Source organism: Mercurialis annua, linkage group LG1-X (genome assembly GCF_937616625.2).
Source record: "Mercurialis annua linkage group LG1-X, ddMerAnnu1.2, whole genome shotgun sequence".
In the NCBI taxonomy this organism is placed as follows: Eukaryota; Viridiplantae; Streptophyta; class Magnoliopsida; order Malpighiales; family Euphorbiaceae; genus Mercurialis; species Mercurialis annua.
In genome coordinates, this window is record NC_065570.1 from 59,251,164 (window position 1) to 59,268,972 (window position 17,809).

Genomic DNA, 17,809 nt, shown 5'->3' on the forward strand with positions numbered 1-17,809 from the left:
ACCTCACTAGGTTCCGTCTCCTGTGAGGAGAAAGATGGATCTTGGTTGTTTTGTATTACATCCTTCTGATCATTGCTTCCTTTAACCAGGTCTGAGCATTTACTCTCCGAAAGATCCCCAGAAAAGGAGGTATTTTGGTTGCTAGGTTCAGCATCATTTTCACCAACCTCTGAGCTCCCCTCATCAGTTATCCTGCGCACACCCTTCAGCAAAAACCGCTTCATTTGCTCAGGAATATGGCCCACAAAACTAGCTTTATTTTCAAAAACAGGAACTGTGTCCTCATTGCTAGAGACAGTGGAAGGAGGAAGGCACAACTTATCATCAAAATGATAATTTCGTCTTAACTTGGGTCTACGCCGCCATACATCTTCTGTCTTGTCAAGTTTCCAATGCATTACTACACTATTTGGGAATGGATTAGCTGACCAGGGACCTCTTTCATCAATCAAAGTGCGGAACATGTGCATCCATTTTTCCTACAAGTGATGAGAGGATTGCTTATGTTCATGTAAACTAAAATATATAGAACAGTATATCTCCCGAAAGAACAAAAGCAACAAGTGAGTGAAAGAAGTACTATGATGCAGAAAATACATACAGCGACATTTTGCTGATCCACCTCATGAGCAAACTGGAATACAGCTCTTCTGTTGTCATCTGAAGCAAGGATTGTGTTCAAGCTGCTATGTATCTCATCTTCAAATGCTTTCTTATTAGCAGTTTCTACAGAGGTATTCTCATCAATTCTAGCATGGAGCTCAAGCAACTGCTTGGAACGATCAGATATTGATGTCTTCAAATATTTCAACTCCTCAGAAACCTAAAGACAAGGAAAGAAGAGCAAAAAAATTAGTAAATAACTAAAACCTGAACATTTTCCAAAAAAGTATGCAGGAAACTGAAAAGGTAAACATGAATTTAACATACTGGATATACCGAGTTTTAAGAAACTTCACCATCACCCATCTTGATCTACTTACGCTTAGCTTTTCACAGAGAAAGAGTATAAGGGGCAACGGGCATGCAGACTAAGATATTTTTAATAACGTGTACACATTTTTTTATCGAGGTGAACTCTGCACGAAAGGACCGCATAACCATGGCTAATGATGCAGGAAGGGTCACATAAGATTAGAACTGTAAGGTTTGAACTAAGAACCGTGATGGGTATTTTATGGAATCATAAATATTTAGGTAATTTGAGGAATACTGTGTTGAAAGTGGGATTATTCCACATTAATTATGCGCGTGAGTGGATATGTGTTTATATATCGATCAGACCTCTCTACTTAGTAGCAGTTGGCTTTAAGATGGAATCTAACACGTATCAAAGCCTTGTCCACTAACACAATTTGAAATTTGGATTACTTAAATTTGGCCCACCTCACGCAATACGTGAGGGGGGATTGGTTGCTTGCCTGGTCACGCTATGCGTGAGGGGGAGTGTTGAATGTGGGATTATTGCATATTGATTGTGCGTGTGAGTGGATATGTGTTTATATCAGTTGGACCTCTCCACCTGGTACCAATTGGTTTTAAGAACATACTGTAATGCCATAATGATGGCCAATCGAAGACCAATATCCATCAAAAAGTAAACCTGGATAATCTAAGAAATTTTAACCCAATACAAAGAATTTAGCCAGCATGTCATTCCTAGGCGAAAACTAAGCATAGAATAATATGACGAAGCGTCCCTAAGGATCTCTTGGTGGTTGTTACTTCCACTAGATTAGATTAAATTAATAAGTACATTGAGTTAAACCATGGGCAACTTTAACCCATGAATTCTACATTTTACAAGAGAACATACAGCTGACCTCTGGCCTCACAACTCTCACATTTACATGCATCCCAAAGGACCAAAACAAGCAAATATTAAGCAATGCAATTGAAACTTATAATTAAATCCAACATTTAACATAAAACAAAGAAATGGAGATATAACAATAGAAATTGAAACACACCGCGGCCAGGACTCGATCCTTTTGAATTAAATTCTGAATAGAGCCTGCATCTTTTGAGTTAGCCCCTAAATCAGAAGAGTCCTCTCTGCCCACGATGGAAGTAGCAAGCATTGCTTTCCCACAGTTTACAGTTTCTCGAATCAAATGTGACATGACATGAAAACGAGCACCATCATCCAGCTTCCCATATTGGGACCTTATGGAAAGCAAAACCCTGAGCAGGATGACAACTCAAAGTCACATCATTGGGATGAATATTTGACAAGAGAAAACCTGTATCTAAGATAACACTTTAAGTAGCCCAGATGTCATACAGCCAAAAAGACTCAAAGACGTGAAAATGCAGCAAGGGAGAAAGAAAAAGTACCAGAGGAAAAACTGCAATCTATTCTTACTTTGCTCATCATCAGCAGCTAGAAGAGAAGGCAAAACTGAAATAACCTGTTGCACACATCGCGAAGCTCTTTCTAGGGAAGCTTTGCAGAGATATACAAATGCAAGTCGGAACACAATTCTCGGGCATCTCTCTCCTCTTAAAAGCATTGCTTTATCAATAGTTTTATTTTGTTTTCCACCCAAGGCATTTCCTATCCCTCCTGTTACAACAACTGCAGCCATTTCTGCAGCTGGGATGTTCAATGACTCAACTAGGCCACGTGCTCTTTGACCAAAAGAGGGTCCCACTGTTGATGATGACTTGGGTAAAATCCTGCTAGGCCCCTTACCATTCATTTCACTAATGATAATCCACAAATTGTCATACAAATTCCACCACTTATCATCAGTTAGTTTCTCTTCATGTGTGGTTGAATGCTTGCAAACCCAAGGATTTCTAAAAATCAAACAATCAAGAAAAATGTCAAGCAAAATAGAAAATAATGTGGAACAAATTGCAGATATTGAAAGATATTTTTTTTTATAAAAGAGATCTTCCATTAATAGCAAGCAGTTAGAAAAGCTATTAACCATTCCTAATATCCTGACTGACATGGAATAATTGCTCAATCATAAAATAAAATAAAATTACATAACTGCTCTAACACTACAAGAATCAAAATCTTAACTTCATAATAGAAGACTAACAAACCCTTCATACAATAGGAACAAACAAACCCTTCATGAAAAATGTAGTCTAGACATGAACACCACATATAGATGCATGCTGAAAGATGCAGTCTAGATATCATTTCAAATGCATTAATCAGCAACAATAGCACCAAGAAAAATATCATTTTGGGTGATAAATGATAATAGAGAAAGCTTAATAGCAGTACCTAGATGTTTGATTAACAAATTCTCCTTGCAAAATCTCATATAGTGCAAAATCATAATCCATGTGAGTTTCTAAATCTATAGAATCAGGAGACATATTTGCGCCATCTGCTGCAAACTGCAATAAAAAGGAGAGCTATTATTTAATAGCCCCATCATAGCTAAAACCAAAATAAATTGCAAGAAAACGACACCCCATTTCATAAATCTTAAGCCAACATATAATGCTTAATGCATGACCTCAGCAAAAAACTGCCTGCAATATAAAAGTAAATAAACACAATGCTTCTTTATCAAAATAACACAAGTTAGTCTGGGTAGCAACAGAAGTTTGCGTTTTCTTTGTGGCAGAAACAAATTTAAGTCCTTATGAGTAAACAAAGGGAGGCACTTAAGAATGAAGGAACCCACACACCACCCTTTCTTCCCCTTCCAAACGTTCTTGAATCCTGATGCATAAGCTTACAGAAAAGTCAGGAATTTAATGTCCCCACGAGAAACTAAGGAATTTCTGCCTTTCAAATTGAAAACATTCCTCTTCATGCTAAGCTAACAAGAGCGCGACTTGAAAGACTATAGGCATTTCTATGTCCAACCTCCACCTCTGGACAGCCACCTACACTCAGCCACCAAAATTATTTTGAAAATACTGAGGTTGTACATAGAAAGACTGAGCTTGGCATCTATTTTTTCGGCATCATTTTGGAGTTCTTTCTCGTTGCTTTTTTTATGTTTCTTACAAGGGATGAACAATGTGAAAATGTACACTATCTGCTCAAGATAATTGGCAGCAGGATGAAAACTTAGATTCAAATAAAGGTGGTAAAGTATAAATATCTACAAATGTTAAATACTTTATTGGAGTTGGATCTCCCTCGTTTATTTTTTTGCTTTTATAGGATTAGTCTTAGTGAGAACTCATCTATCTCAAAGATCTCTATTATTAATGTAGATCAATTGAAACGATCATTCTTCTTATATCCTTTAAAGCCTTCTCATAGTAAAGTATGCAAAGGAAATCCTTTTTTATTCATGATGTCTGTGGCTAGTGTAGATGCGGAAAAAATAGATGAAGGAAGAAAGCTTCACTGCTCATGTGAAGGAATGTCAGGACATGTCTTTGCTTCCTTTTTATTTCGTCCAAACTGACAATTTCAAGAAATTATCTCATAGAAAAGTAAACTGAAGAAAAAATGAAGAGTTCAGCATCATTAGCCGTAGCTAAGTAGATGAATATGAGTTGATTATCCATGTTTTAAACTAAGCTCAATGCCAATATAAAAACACCAAGTCAGATCTCTTATGAGAGTCTTAATGGGTACCTATTGTATAAGAATATATTTACAGTATCTTTATCTGATGAGAAATCTGAAAAGAAGTTTAAATGCAGAGAGAAGTGTGTTTCCCTTCAGTTATGAAAATCCAGAAGGATATTCCTGATTGGAATAACTATTCTCAAATAAAGAAGCTTACCCATATCATGATCCACGAGATATTCTCCAATATCCTAATGTTGCTAACATCTATCCTTTATGTTAGATTAAAAGATATCCAGCAGAAAATTTGTTTGGGAATAAGGAATGTGAATTAAGAAATCATGTCATGCAACGGTTTGCTATTAGACAACTAATGCTGTGAATTTCATACTAAACTCCATTGTCACATATAATATGCATCTTTTAACAAGTGGCTTATGCAGGTCCGAGACGAAATTGTCATATTGGATGCTTACCAGAATTTTATGGTCAACATCAGAGACGAGCATCTCATCAACTATTCGTAGAAGATATAGGGCATTGTCACGACATGGTTGCGTAGAAAAGATATTTTCATCATAAGAAAAGTCTACTAGCCTCTGAACCATGTCTTCAAATATATCATGAAGCAAGTATCGATATGAAATGCCACCCTGTTACAGAAAAGGAGAAAAAAGAATTATCTTAGGTTGATGATCGAATTCATAATAGGCACAAAATTAACACCAGATACTTATGGTTGTGGTCCACATTGCAACATACATGCTCACAGTGAAAGAGTAGGAAATTCACTGTTTCTTCCAATTGTTGCCAACCGCCTTTTACAGAGTGCAAATAATGACAAAGAACAATGGAAAACAGATTCCTCACTAAATTCTGCTCAAGTAACTCAGTTGCATTGCGGTTCTGCGGCTCAATTTTGTATTGTTTTAACACTTTAAGCTCCAAAGAAGCCGCTAACCAAGCATTCCATCCGTACTCCTATGGCCAATACTCATCTAGTTAGAAAATAATTTTAACAAACAAAGCATCTTAACTATTCCAAAGTGGCATACCATTAGAGCTTCAATATTTGAAGAATTTGAATCGAGTAGATCAAGCAAATCTTTAAGTATTTTTGTTCTTGCAGATGCATTCTCGCATGTAGACAAGAATCTAAAAATGATGACCAGGATCTGAGGAAGAAAGAAATGAGATATATTTCCTTTGTTTCTTGGCTTTTCAACCTGGTTGTGTTTCTGCAAGACCTACATCCAATAACATTAAAAGAGAACAAACATAAAATTAAGGAATTGTGAGACAAGCCAAAGCAGATCCATAATTGCCAAAAACTTCAAAATAAAATAAAAAGTAAACCTCTTCATAAATTGTTAATCACCTGTTTGGGACTGGCACCACCGAGAAGAACATCAAATAAGCCGGCACACAAATTATCTGTCAGAGGAAATCTGAATAGCCTCTCAGAGATAACTGAAAAGATCGGCTGCATCCTTGAGTTTTTCTTCTGGCTTTCTGAAAGAGATTTTGATCTTCCAACAGATAGACTGAAAAACCTTGGCCCCTTCTTCTCAGATGGTACACCAACCAAGAGCCTTCCAAGGAACTGCAAGCTAAGCAATCTGATGGTCTCATTTTCCCTATCAGAAAACAAGTCGGACATTATAAGTATAATATGCATCTCTGATCTCTATTTCTATATTATTCATATCAGCCAATATAATTTGATGCCCTCACTATCAAATTCACTCTGGTATGTATAATGCTGTAAACCTCCATTACCGTGCAAATAGGTGAAGTTCAAGGGACATTATGACGATATCCATTCAATATTTTTTAAAAGTAGCTTAATTGTTCAAAAGGTTAGATGCGAATATAATAACCAAGCAAAATCATTGGTCCTGGATGCACTTAACAAAATGAAATTATGAAACAAAGTTGGGCCTGCCGTTAAAACAGATCTGGTGCTATAAATGTGCTGCTAACTTGCCAAAGATCCCGGAGTTGATATACCATTACCCTCTTTTTTTTTTTGGTTGCCCATCCGGTTTCCAGCACCTGGCATGGTGGGTGAGTCTGCCAGCGGGAATTTTCTGCATTCACAAGGCTCGAACCCAAGACCTTGCTTAAGCGATACCAAGCCGCTTACCACTTAGACCAACCCCTGTTGGTTACCATTATCCTCATTTTAATGGCAGCATCAGTTTGCATCAGTTTGATTAAACATGTCTTCAACAGTCAATCTCTCATACAAGTTTAATTTAAGACCACAAACCATAAACAAATAGCAACTGTTGCTGCATGTCATTGACTTCACACCTAAAAGTAACTACGTAAAAAAACAAAATTCTGGACATATGCCTTGTGCTGTCGTTCAAAATAAGGCATACCTCTGAAGCAGATCGACAAAAATGTGGCAACCACCAATCATATTTACTCGTTCAAGGAAAGCAATAAGAAGTGGTTTTTGGGAAAGAGCACGGATGACCATGTGTAAAACATCCTCAATGCATGCCATATCCTGGCTTGTCTCAAAAAAGGCTATTAGAGCTTTTATATCTGCTGCTGCAATATTCTGCCTGCATGTAATATAATTTAATATTAGAAGTGCCAATAGCTTAACACATAAAGAATCAAGATGTGATAACTGTAACAGGTCATTTCCAGCTCAATATTGTGCCAATGGACTTGATGAATAGGAAGGGCTGCATCTCAAAACACCACCCCCGCTCACCCCCTTTTGCCCCTCCTTCACCATATTCCTCAACCACCTCCAACCATATTTACATGCAATTCTGTCTCTGCTTGCTAGAAGAAAACATTGAAATTACAAATTCCACAAGAGAAACACTGCCCGTATTGAAACAATACCTAAGGCTCATTTCACCAAGGCTCAATAAAAGAAGACGAATTTTGTGTATTTCTTCCTGCTGCGGTCTCTCTCCAATAACTTGTTTCGTAATGGGATGAAGCAGAGGCTTGCTTCCTATAGCAACTCGAGATTTTGAATTGTCCCAATAAAATTGGCGAATAATATCAACAACACGTGGAAACCGACACAAACTTGAAAGCAGCCTTGGATCATTATCAAATTGCTGTATTAGAAACATGTACAGCTCACGCTGCACCTTATATGCTGTATAAACCCAGATGAAAGGATTAAGAAAAATGCTAGATATAGCTTCCGTCACAAGAAGCTCTGCTGAACCTGATTCATTAACAGAAACAAAAGCAAAGAACATTAGTGCTTATGCCAAAATATAATTTAACAAGCACTATATTTATGTCATATTCAACTCAAACACAAGAACATAAATAAGTATGCGAAAATGCATTCTAGAGGGGCGGTTTGAGCATACCACAATTTACAGCCACATTGAATAGGTGTTTCAAGGCTGATAGAGTTTCCAGATTAAGTTGTTGTGGAGGAACCGATTGCAATAAAAATCCCAGTATAGAGAATCCAGAAAGAATATGCATCTGTTGTTGATTTGCTAAATTGTCATCTAATACAGAAGCTATAAGCTCAATGACCTCAGCTGTCAAACGCTCTCTTGTGATGGGTGTAAGTAACGCATGTTCAAAGAATCCACTTTCTTCATTTTCATATCTATCAGACTGTGCAATGAGCGGGAAAAATACGGAAACCCCTCCAACACAGTAAATTATTTGTTGCAGCAAACGCCGCGAACATAACTGTGTACCAGCCATAACATTCGCTTCAAATGTCTTCTTATCCAAAGCATTATCTGAGACTGTAGAAACATTAAACAATTTCCTGCCATCACTTGCCTGAAAAAGGAAATAAATGTCTGAGTTCGGACAACTACTAGAACAATTTTAAAATGCTGAATTCTGCATGAAGATGGGGACTACCTGTGCATTTAGTCCATACATAATTTTTGATGCCAGACCATCTTTAGCATCAAGAATACCACCGGGCAATGGACTATCATAAAATGGGGATGATTCGATATCAAGAAATGAATACATGTAGCTTGGTCCTAAGGAAAAGATTCCATGGACTTGCTCAGATGAAATAACATCAGAAAACAGATAAACAGGACCAATCTGACCATGAAAGGAAAAACTATCTCGGACGTCCACAGAACCATCTTCTTCATTTGGGGGCGGAGTAACTTTCGTGCCGATGCTACAGTTTGTCAGTAGTTCATTTACTTTTGCATATCTGAACCAGAAGAAAATGCTAGTTATGAAGGGCAATAGTCATTTCGAGGACAAAACTCATTCAGAATTTTTACTCAACCATATTAGAATATTATTGTATATTTATAAAGAAATTCTGGATCAACAATAAAACCTGCATCTTTCTGATGATACAAGAACACCATCCAAATAACATCTCAACAAGCTACCCCCAGAAAATGCCCTTCCAATGCTGTGAGTTAGGCAAAGAAAATGCCATTTTCTCCTGACTATGTTAATGTGAAGTTGAACAGACTGCCTCTTCAGATTGATTGACTGCCAAAGACATGAAAATGATAACACGCCGCTGACTACAATATTCCTTACAGCATAAAGTGCAAGAAAAGCCAAAAAAAACTAATGAACCTATAATCAGTTAGAGAATTCATTTTGCCAACGGAAATCTTACCTCATAAATGAGCTTATCCTTTCCGAGCACTGCAAAGCACCCTTTCCCATTTTCAGTTAGCAAACTGAAAAGACCCATGGCACCGTTTCTAGGGAAGTTTTCCACCCTAATCCAACATGAAAATGAGAACCCTTTATTGAGAGGTAACTGCACGGGGGTTTTAATAGTGATTCCCTACAACAGCATATAATATGAGATTAGCATTCTCTCCAAACATTAATACCAATAGAAGAAGAAACTGCAAATCATTTAAAGTTTCATGCCAAAAGTTGCTTCCGTTCAAATTAAAAGTTCTGGTCAAAATAGAAAGACAGATATCCACAATCGACAAAAAAGTGAAGCTATCAACTGTTGCGCACATCATATGGAAATCACATCACAGACAATGTGGAAAATATAATTCTTAAATAAGATAAAAGATGGCAATCGAGTTAACATCAGTACTCTTGAGAATAGTGAAGTAAATATTTTTAGGATAAAATTAAGAAGCTCCTTCTAAGGAAATGCTGAAACAAGAATCCAATGGGGTAATGATTCATAAGATTCGCCTAGCCGTAAGACTGTAACCATAAAAAAAGAAAGCTTATTTCAGTATCAACTTTTAACCTTAGTTATTCCATTACTATGTCAAGAAGAAAGCAAGATTAAAGCAACAAGAACTTTTTTCATGACAACATCTTTACTTATAGTGGCAAGAAAAGCTTTACCTCCTTATCAGTGCATTATGCATTGCAAATTCTAAGTATAATGAGACTCGTTAATATTATTTTGATACTTTGAGGTGGCTTCAGAATTCAAAATCCCCTATTTAGCATATTTGAAGTTACTATGTCCAGAATGTTTAGAGGGATTTTTGTCGAGTTCAATTAGAGATGATATGGAAATAGGAGAAGATGCCAAACAAATTGGAGTTCTTATTTTACTCAGTTCTGCAATGTATTTGTATAGAAATACATGCATATCAATAACACATTAAGACCTATTAAAGCGCGAATGGAGGAACATGAATAAAATTTACAATAATAACCTTTATCAAAATAATAACAATCTAATTAAAAAAAATAAAAATTCTAAAACTAATCTAAGAAAAGTCAATAACATATATAAAAATGTGAAGGAGCGAACTTGGATAAAATTACAATAATAACCTCTAAAATAATACTAATCCAAATTCCACATAATACTAATTTTTTAATATTAATCTAATTAGAGGAAAAAAATCATTGAAAAGCATAGCAAATAATTATAAAAAAATTAACAACTATAATCTATAGCATCTAAAGAATTTTGAAGGGGGACAGGAACAAAATTACAATGATAATTTCTATATAAAATAACATAAATCTAATTAAAATAAAAACAATTTTCTATCGCTAATCTAATTAGGAAAAAAACATTGAAAAGCTTAACAAATAATTCACATAATTATAATTTATTCATATATCTAAATCTAAAATTTAAATTTATTTATAATATATCGATAATTAAATAAAGGGTTAATCTCACCAAATAGCACCACCTTTAGCGTTTTTGTCAATTTAAGTCCAACTTTTAAAACTTCTTATCCATTAGACCAACCTTTCCAACCTTTTCATTGTGTACGCATTTTATGCTTTATTTTTTGTTAAAATGACGTTTTTTGCTCGTACGGACGACCAAAACGACGTCGTTTTAGGCATTTATGCTAATATATGACACATAATGAAAGGCTGTGCTATTAGTTGAGACGTTTTAAAAGTTGGGCTTAAATTGAAAAAAACGCTGGAGGTGGTGCTATTTGATGCGATTAACCCTTAAATTATAAGTGTGAAGACGGTAAACATGCAAAGTTATAAGAATTTATACTAAAGTTTACTTATTAAAATTATTTTAGTAAATTCTTACTCACCATCTAATGATAAGATAAGAACTACAGTTATTCTTATTGTTTATTATTATAAAACTGAAATAATACACAAATACTCAAAATAATAAAAAAAATTATGAAAGTTATTATAATTAGAAAAAGAATCAATTCAAAATTACAAATGATTATAAAATAATGGGGTAATGTTAAATAAATTCATAAACAGTACATGTTTTCTCAATTTAATCACAAACTTTAAAACATCTCAATTGTATGCAGGAAGTTTCATTTTTTTTGTTAATTCGATACATATATAAGACGTGGCACTCATTCATTGGTGTGATTTTGATGAGTGGACATTATTTTTAGAAGCCACGTCATCATATTATGATCTTGGTCCTCGTGTATCGAATTGAAAAAAAATGAATCTTCATGCATGAGACGTTTTAAAGTTTGTGATTAAATTGAAAAAACATTTATGAATTTTTTAAACATTACCCCTAAAATAATTTATTTATAAAGGGTTAAATAAATAACATGCATTCACTTTTGTTTTGTCAAGGTTGTTTTCCATTTTAAGTGTTCAAATAGTTCTTTTGCTTATTCGGACTTGGATTTCTATAGAAGTCCTGATTGTATTTTATTTCATTGACATTGATTTTTTTCTCCTTCCTTAGAGTCGTAGCCTTAAGTATGCATAAACTCTTCCGAGTACTGGAGATTGTCACTCCTTGTGGGTTTTTAATATATTTAAACTCATTAAAAAAGAACATGCAGAACATTAAAAATCTCAACAAATAAATTTCGTTTCAAGTTACAAGTAATTGTAAATTATTAATTAATAATAGATTAAATAAATAACACAAAAAATTAAACAACTCTATTGAAAAGATAATATAACTGTAGAAAAATAAGTTTCAATTCAAACTACAATTAATTATAAAAAAAACAACTAATAACAGGTCAAATAAATAATATCATATCCATAGCATGTGGTTTAAAACTAATATATAAACATAATAATATCTATTATTAAATATATAAAAAAATAACTAGTCAAATAAATAAAACTTATATGCATAACATGTGTGACTAAAAACTAATATCTTCAATAATTTAAATGTGTCTCGTAGTCTATTATGTGACAAGAAGGTGTTTTTAACTTCTCGAACCTATGTAAGTTTCTCTTCTTTTTTTGGGTGAGAATGGCGGTGGTAACTCCTAGCATAATAGAATTTTCTTGAAGAACATTATGTTTCAAGCATAATTATTTTGTTAATTTCCTTAGTTGTTTGCTACGTTGTTTAGGAAGAGTTGTCCTCTTTGTTATCCTCTCCCCCCCTTCATAAAATCTCCCACAAAAAGAATTAAATGTAGGGAGGGAGCCTGCTAAATAATCCTTATGCTAGACACAATCATATTCTTTCACATAGCTTCTTGTGTATCCTAGGAACTTACAGAATTAGTTCCGCTGAGATCAAAAAAGGCAGTAGGTCCCTTCTCATTTAGCATTGACAACACAGTGGTCAACAAAAGTGAACAGTACTGCTGTCTGCTTCCAACCTTCTCACTTCGTAAGAGAGCGAAGATCTTACGGATATCCTTCCCAGATATGCTATGTCCACCAATAACTTGAATCAGTTGTGCAATTTTTAAAATGACGTTGTCATTATCTTCTTCAGCAAACCAACCAAGAAGAAAGTTGAGCATTCCTGCTCTAACACATGAAGCTCGATTGGAAATGGAATCCCTTAGTAGCTGCAGAAACACATTAAGGCCATGATTCCGCAAGGAGTCACTGCTCTGCCCATTCACAAAATAGCAAGTAGTTATATAGAATGACATTGTCATAATACAATGGAGAGGAGAGAAGGGGAGATGGTAAATTTTAACAAAAGGGGGGAAAGGGGAGTAAACTGGGATCCAGCAGAAAGAATATAAGAGGAGATGAGTTACCAACCTTCTGTAAAACACTCAGATAAAGTATGATGACATCTTCATTCTGAATCATAACAAGAGAAAAAAAAAATAACTTCAGAAAGCAAAAATTATAAAAATATATTCAAAATTATTACAAACTAGTCAAAATAAAATGTCATAATCAGATGACAATATCCCTGACAATGAATTCGAACTTTTAGGAAAGAAATTAACCTTTATCAGGGGGTTTGCTTTTATATCAAACTTTCCATCAACAAGCATGTCAAGCAGTGAAGTTAGAAGTGCCTCACTTGGACTCCACTGACAAAAGTCCAACAGCAAACTTTGCAATGTTTGATAATTCTTGCCAACTAGAGCTCTAAATGAAGCCTGCAACAATTAATGTATGATGAAATTTACTAACTTAGACATAGCCACTTGAAGTTTCAAAGATAAGAGTATCAAGAACGTTCATACAGAAACATAAGCATACAAGGGATCTGCTAACAAGATGAATATCAGCCACTTGTATACAGTGCTTAATTTATCTATGTCATAATGACCAAATTTAAGTTCAGTCACAAGAGAAAAATAGTACTCTCATTTAGGAACAGAGTAATTAAATGTAATGCTTGGTTAAAGTTACTCAAACGAGATCTGTAAACAGTGATTATTCAGTTTGTCAAATCCATGAATTGCACTTCAGTTCATGAATATGTAAACAATTTTTATCAAGTTGCAAATTTATTTATCTAAAAGATAATTGACAAGAGGCAGATGTTATATGACATTTAACAAATAAAGAGTATAAATACAAAGAAATGTATGCATAAGATAAATACATCCTCAAATTTTACTCCATCAGATGCTTTACTAAAACCAATTACTTTTTCAGTTCAAAATAGCAGTAATATTAAATTTTGACCACAATAGATAAATTTGTGGTTGCATTTTCTGATTACCATAGAAATGTCCAATTAAGAGCAATATGGTAAAATTACATGATCATGCAAGCTTATGATTTTATTCTTATTAAGCAATTTCAAATATACTATATAACAGTTGTTAGTCCAGCTATGAAAAAAAAATACATACAGCTACAATAATAATCATTGAATTTGAAATTCACTGTCCAATTACAATCTAAGATATTACACATACATTGAACGAGTACTCATCAATTCTCAAATTGTAAGGCAACCAAATATAGCACGAGCAAAAAAGAGTGATTACCTTTGAGCTGTCATTGCTTGCAAGAAGACAGGTAAGAGTCTGAAGAACATTAAAAACTAACTTCTCCCCATAAGCCTCATCGAGATTACCATTTAGTAAGGAGACAACATGCAGAAAGCATTCACCATCACGAAACAACACCTGATAGTACTGGAGAACAGAAGAAACAAATAAATACTTGGTTAGACATTGAAATATCATAAAAGCACAATTCTAAACAGAAGCACCAAAACCCTCTCCCACCGCATGTTCCTCCTAACAAATCCACCACCAACCACAGATTGTAAAAAAAAGGACAAAAACGGAATTCATTTAAGAAAAGAATAAGATATACCTCTAAATCAGTCATGAGCATCTCTCTCATTCCAACCAATAGATCAATGGATAGTCGTGCAAAACCTTTTTCTTTTTCCTTTATTTGAGTAAACGTTTCTAAATATTTTGAACATAATTGCAACTTTGCCTTTTGGTCTTCTGGAGATGATGGTACAATCTGAAAAGGTGTAGAAGTAAAATTTTAGCTACCACAGCACTTGTATCAAAAAAAACCCACATTTCAACCAGATATCTCAAATGTACCTTCATTAGGTCAAGAATGTGTTTAAGTACAGTATTCCTCATGCCTTCTTCCCAAAATAAATCAAATAAAGAATCAATACAAGTCAAATCACGCAAAACATAACTTCTCGCATCATCTGCTATTGAGAAAAATTCTGTGAATAGATGCATGCATGTTTCCATGCATTCAAGCCGACTCTCAGCTGCCTCAGGCAACTCAGCTATCATGTCAGTATTAGACGAAAACATCTTCTCCAGACAAGGACTAATATTTCCAGATCTTCTCGACTCTTTGGCCTGGATGGAAGCAACTTTAAGCACACGATGGACGGCGTTGAGAGCCTTAAATGAGGCCACAGTTTTCTCAGATGAAAGCTCCAATATACGAAGCAGAGTCTTCACAACCAAATTGGCCATCTCAGAATGGCAGGCACATTGTTCAAGAGCATCCAATAGACCAGATAATTCAGGCTATAATAAATAGAAGAAAAAAATAGTAAGGAGCTACAGGAATATTATAAGAGAAATGGACTCATCAAGACCATGGTTTCTTCCAGCGAGACAAATACCTACATTTATTTCTACATACTGTTACCCCAAAAAGAACCAACAAGTGACACAACAATCAACAAGATCTGAAACAGAAGTGACTCTTCCATACCACATTACAACATTGCACGAATTCAAAACTTGAGATGAAGATGTAATTCGACCCAACAACAGAGAGAACATAAACAATGCCTTGGAGGTGGTTTTTGAGAAAAGAAAACTCAAGTGAAAAGTATCCTTGTAAACACAAATCTTAGGTTGGACATTGAAATCTATCTCCATGTCATCACTTGCACACAAGAAAAAAAAATGAATTTCGAAAATTGTATGCAAGAATATCCAGATCAAAGAATCACCTACCAAATTATGCACACTTCCACTACAAGTTGCAGCAAATTCAACGAATGAAATCATTTCTATTTGAAGGATTTCAATTCCGCTAGCTTTAGTTTGGCTATCAATGCCACTAGAGAGAAAATTCATTTCAAGCTTCTCTGATAATCCTTCATAGCATGTATGCTCTGCAGAATTCTCTTCTGAAGGTTGTCCAAAATAGAAAAAGTTCTCAGAGAAGATAAGGTCCCATAATCCCTCTTCCCTAAATATTTCAAGCAACGAAGGTGATGAAGCAAGAACCGTCCTGAAGGCATCAAGAACAGAACGCTGCAGAGCATTTATAAAGACCCTGCAAAACAAAAACGAATAAGCAAACTAAGAAAAGAACATGAAAAAACAATTAACAGCTGACTAGCTAAATTCTCACTACCGGTATCCTAGGTTCTCAAACAGCAGTATAGATGAAAATACATTGCAGTTTCTCAACCGATCACCTGAAATGGACTGGCAATTGATTTTGATTTGAACAACAAGCCTTGATGCATGGGAAGACAGTGTGAAGCACCCTCATGGCCCACTTAATAGAGAGTTCACTATACACTGAAGAAACAGGCATAGCAATTCGACCAGGGGTTGCTGGGACATTATGAGTTTTACTATTTTCAGGAGTGGCTATGAAAGAACATATTACCCTGCTCAACTTCACCACATATTCACTCCAGAATTGAGAAAAAGAAGCATCAGCTGGAAGGGGAAAAGAAAGCTCTATCTTTACAGGATTCTCACTTGACCCAGAATCAGGCATCTGACAACCATCATGTATAGCCAAACCCTTGGATTTCTGCTTATACTCTTGAAGCATGAAAGCAAGTGAACAAAAGCTATTTGCAAATTTATGAATTCTTCCATTTTCACATAGGAATTGCATGCTGTTCAAATTTCCAAAGCTGAAATTCTGTTAAGGGTTGGCACATAACTTGCAGCGTAAAATATAATTTACCACTCTTTCATTTTTTTTTTCAATCAAGACACTCAAACGGTGGTTCTAAACTATAGATAATCAACTGACCCTTAGATATTGATGCTGGCAAATGATGAAACAATCAGCCCACATCGAACTTCTTATCACAAAAAAATGTTAAACAAGGACAGGTACTCCTTTGCACTACATGGGTTTCTCAATATCGACAATAGAACCTCTTTAGTGATCTCAGTCCGTTAAAATACAATATTACCAATTGCACAAACTTGTTGAAAGGTTTCAGCAATTCCGCACTTTCATCCTATTGCATTTGGTTGCATCACTTTAAATTCATTCAGCTCAAACAGAATAGAATGGGACATTCAAATCCTGTATATATACAGAAGAACGCAAGAAACATAAGTTTATTAAGGGGAAGCATTTAAAGGATACACAGCCTCTCTCAAAACTGTCAAGGAACGAATATGAAGCTGGAAAATCTTCAGCAAAGGGTTTTGAGCTCTGCAACAAAATACACACAACAGTATCAGAGCATGCTTAATTAACAAAGAGTTTTTATAACAAGGATCTTGAATTTCAAAAACTGAAAGAAAATGATAACAAACGATCAAGATCAGATAGCTTATTATTTCATCTTATGAGAACAAGGAATGCAGCTAAACTTTGGAAGTGCTGTACCAAAAAATTTAACTGAAATAAGGCTACAGAAACAGCAACTTGTATCAGTTACCAGGTCATGATAACTAATACCAAATGTCTCATACAGCAAACAACAATTAATACCAAGAGCGAGAGATGGATGTAAAAGCTCAATTCTCAAGCCAACAACCAGAAACAATAATAACTTGCCAAGCCGGAACATTGCAAGCTGGACGGGAAATGCTTCAGCATTCCAACTACCTTATTTTCACCAGCCAGAAGTAAATATCACAAAGCCAACCACACTTAAAGAGTTAGATCAGGAGTCAAAGGTTAACTTGGTTCAGACGGAGAGCATGTTATATAGGTTTTGCAGTGTCATCCTCACATATTCTGCTTTATAAAATTCATTTTAGAATGGAACACCCGCATTGAAAAGGCAGTAGCATGGATATGGTTACCAGCAAAATACACTGACTAAGAATAGGACAAGTCCAATACCTTAACAGGCACTATTACTAGACTACCACTCCCTGATTCCCTATGCCCGCATAATGCTCATGGGAGTCAAATATTCAAGGTCAGTAAAGTTTTGACAATGGCAAGGTTATGCCAATGTCCTCTTTCAATAATGGG

At 35.1% G+C, this 17,809-nt stretch overlaps 1 protein-coding gene across 5 annotated transcripts in view; it reads right to left on the reverse strand.

Moving 5' to 3' along the window:
- The window catches only part of LOC126664513 (BEACH domain-containing protein B), a 33,252-nt gene that overhangs the window by 9,473 nt on the left and 5,970 nt on the right, over positions 1-17,809 (reverse strand). For all 5 annotated transcript variants that reach the window (XM_050356936.2, XM_050356934.2, XM_050356932.2 and 2 more), the window contains exons 8-31: positions 16,967-17,035; positions 16,047-16,499; positions 15,577-15,901; positions 14,689-15,138; positions 14,444-14,602; positions 14,110-14,259; positions 13,111-13,266; positions 12,917-12,958; positions 12,415-12,759; positions 9,111-9,284; positions 8,817-8,977; positions 8,372-8,684; positions 7,855-8,287; positions 7,367-7,703; positions 6,886-7,074; positions 5,877-6,135; positions 5,554-5,745; positions 5,261-5,479; positions 4,975-5,151; positions 3,245-3,360; positions 2,338-2,802; positions 1,971-2,184; positions 602-823; positions 3-479 (exon numbers count right to left, since the gene is read on the reverse strand). In XM_050356936.2, the coding sequence (XP_050212893.1) occupies positions 3-479; positions 602-823; positions 1,971-2,184; positions 2,338-2,802; positions 3,245-3,360; positions 4,975-5,151; positions 5,261-5,479; positions 5,554-5,745; positions 5,877-6,135; positions 6,886-7,074; positions 7,367-7,703; positions 7,855-8,287; positions 8,372-8,684; positions 8,817-8,977; positions 9,111-9,284; positions 12,415-12,759; positions 12,917-12,958; positions 13,111-13,266; positions 14,110-14,259; positions 14,444-14,602; positions 14,689-15,138; positions 15,577-15,901; positions 16,047-16,499; positions 16,967-17,035 (6,097 nt within the window). The remainder of the gene's footprint in view (positions 1-2; positions 480-601; positions 824-1,970; positions 2,185-2,337; positions 2,803-3,244; positions 3,361-4,974; positions 5,152-5,260; positions 5,480-5,553; positions 5,746-5,876; positions 6,136-6,885; positions 7,075-7,366; positions 7,704-7,854; positions 8,288-8,371; positions 8,685-8,816; positions 8,978-9,110; positions 9,285-12,414; positions 12,760-12,916; positions 12,959-13,110; positions 13,267-14,109; positions 14,260-14,443; positions 14,603-14,688; positions 15,139-15,576; positions 15,902-16,046; positions 16,500-16,966; positions 17,036-17,809) is intronic.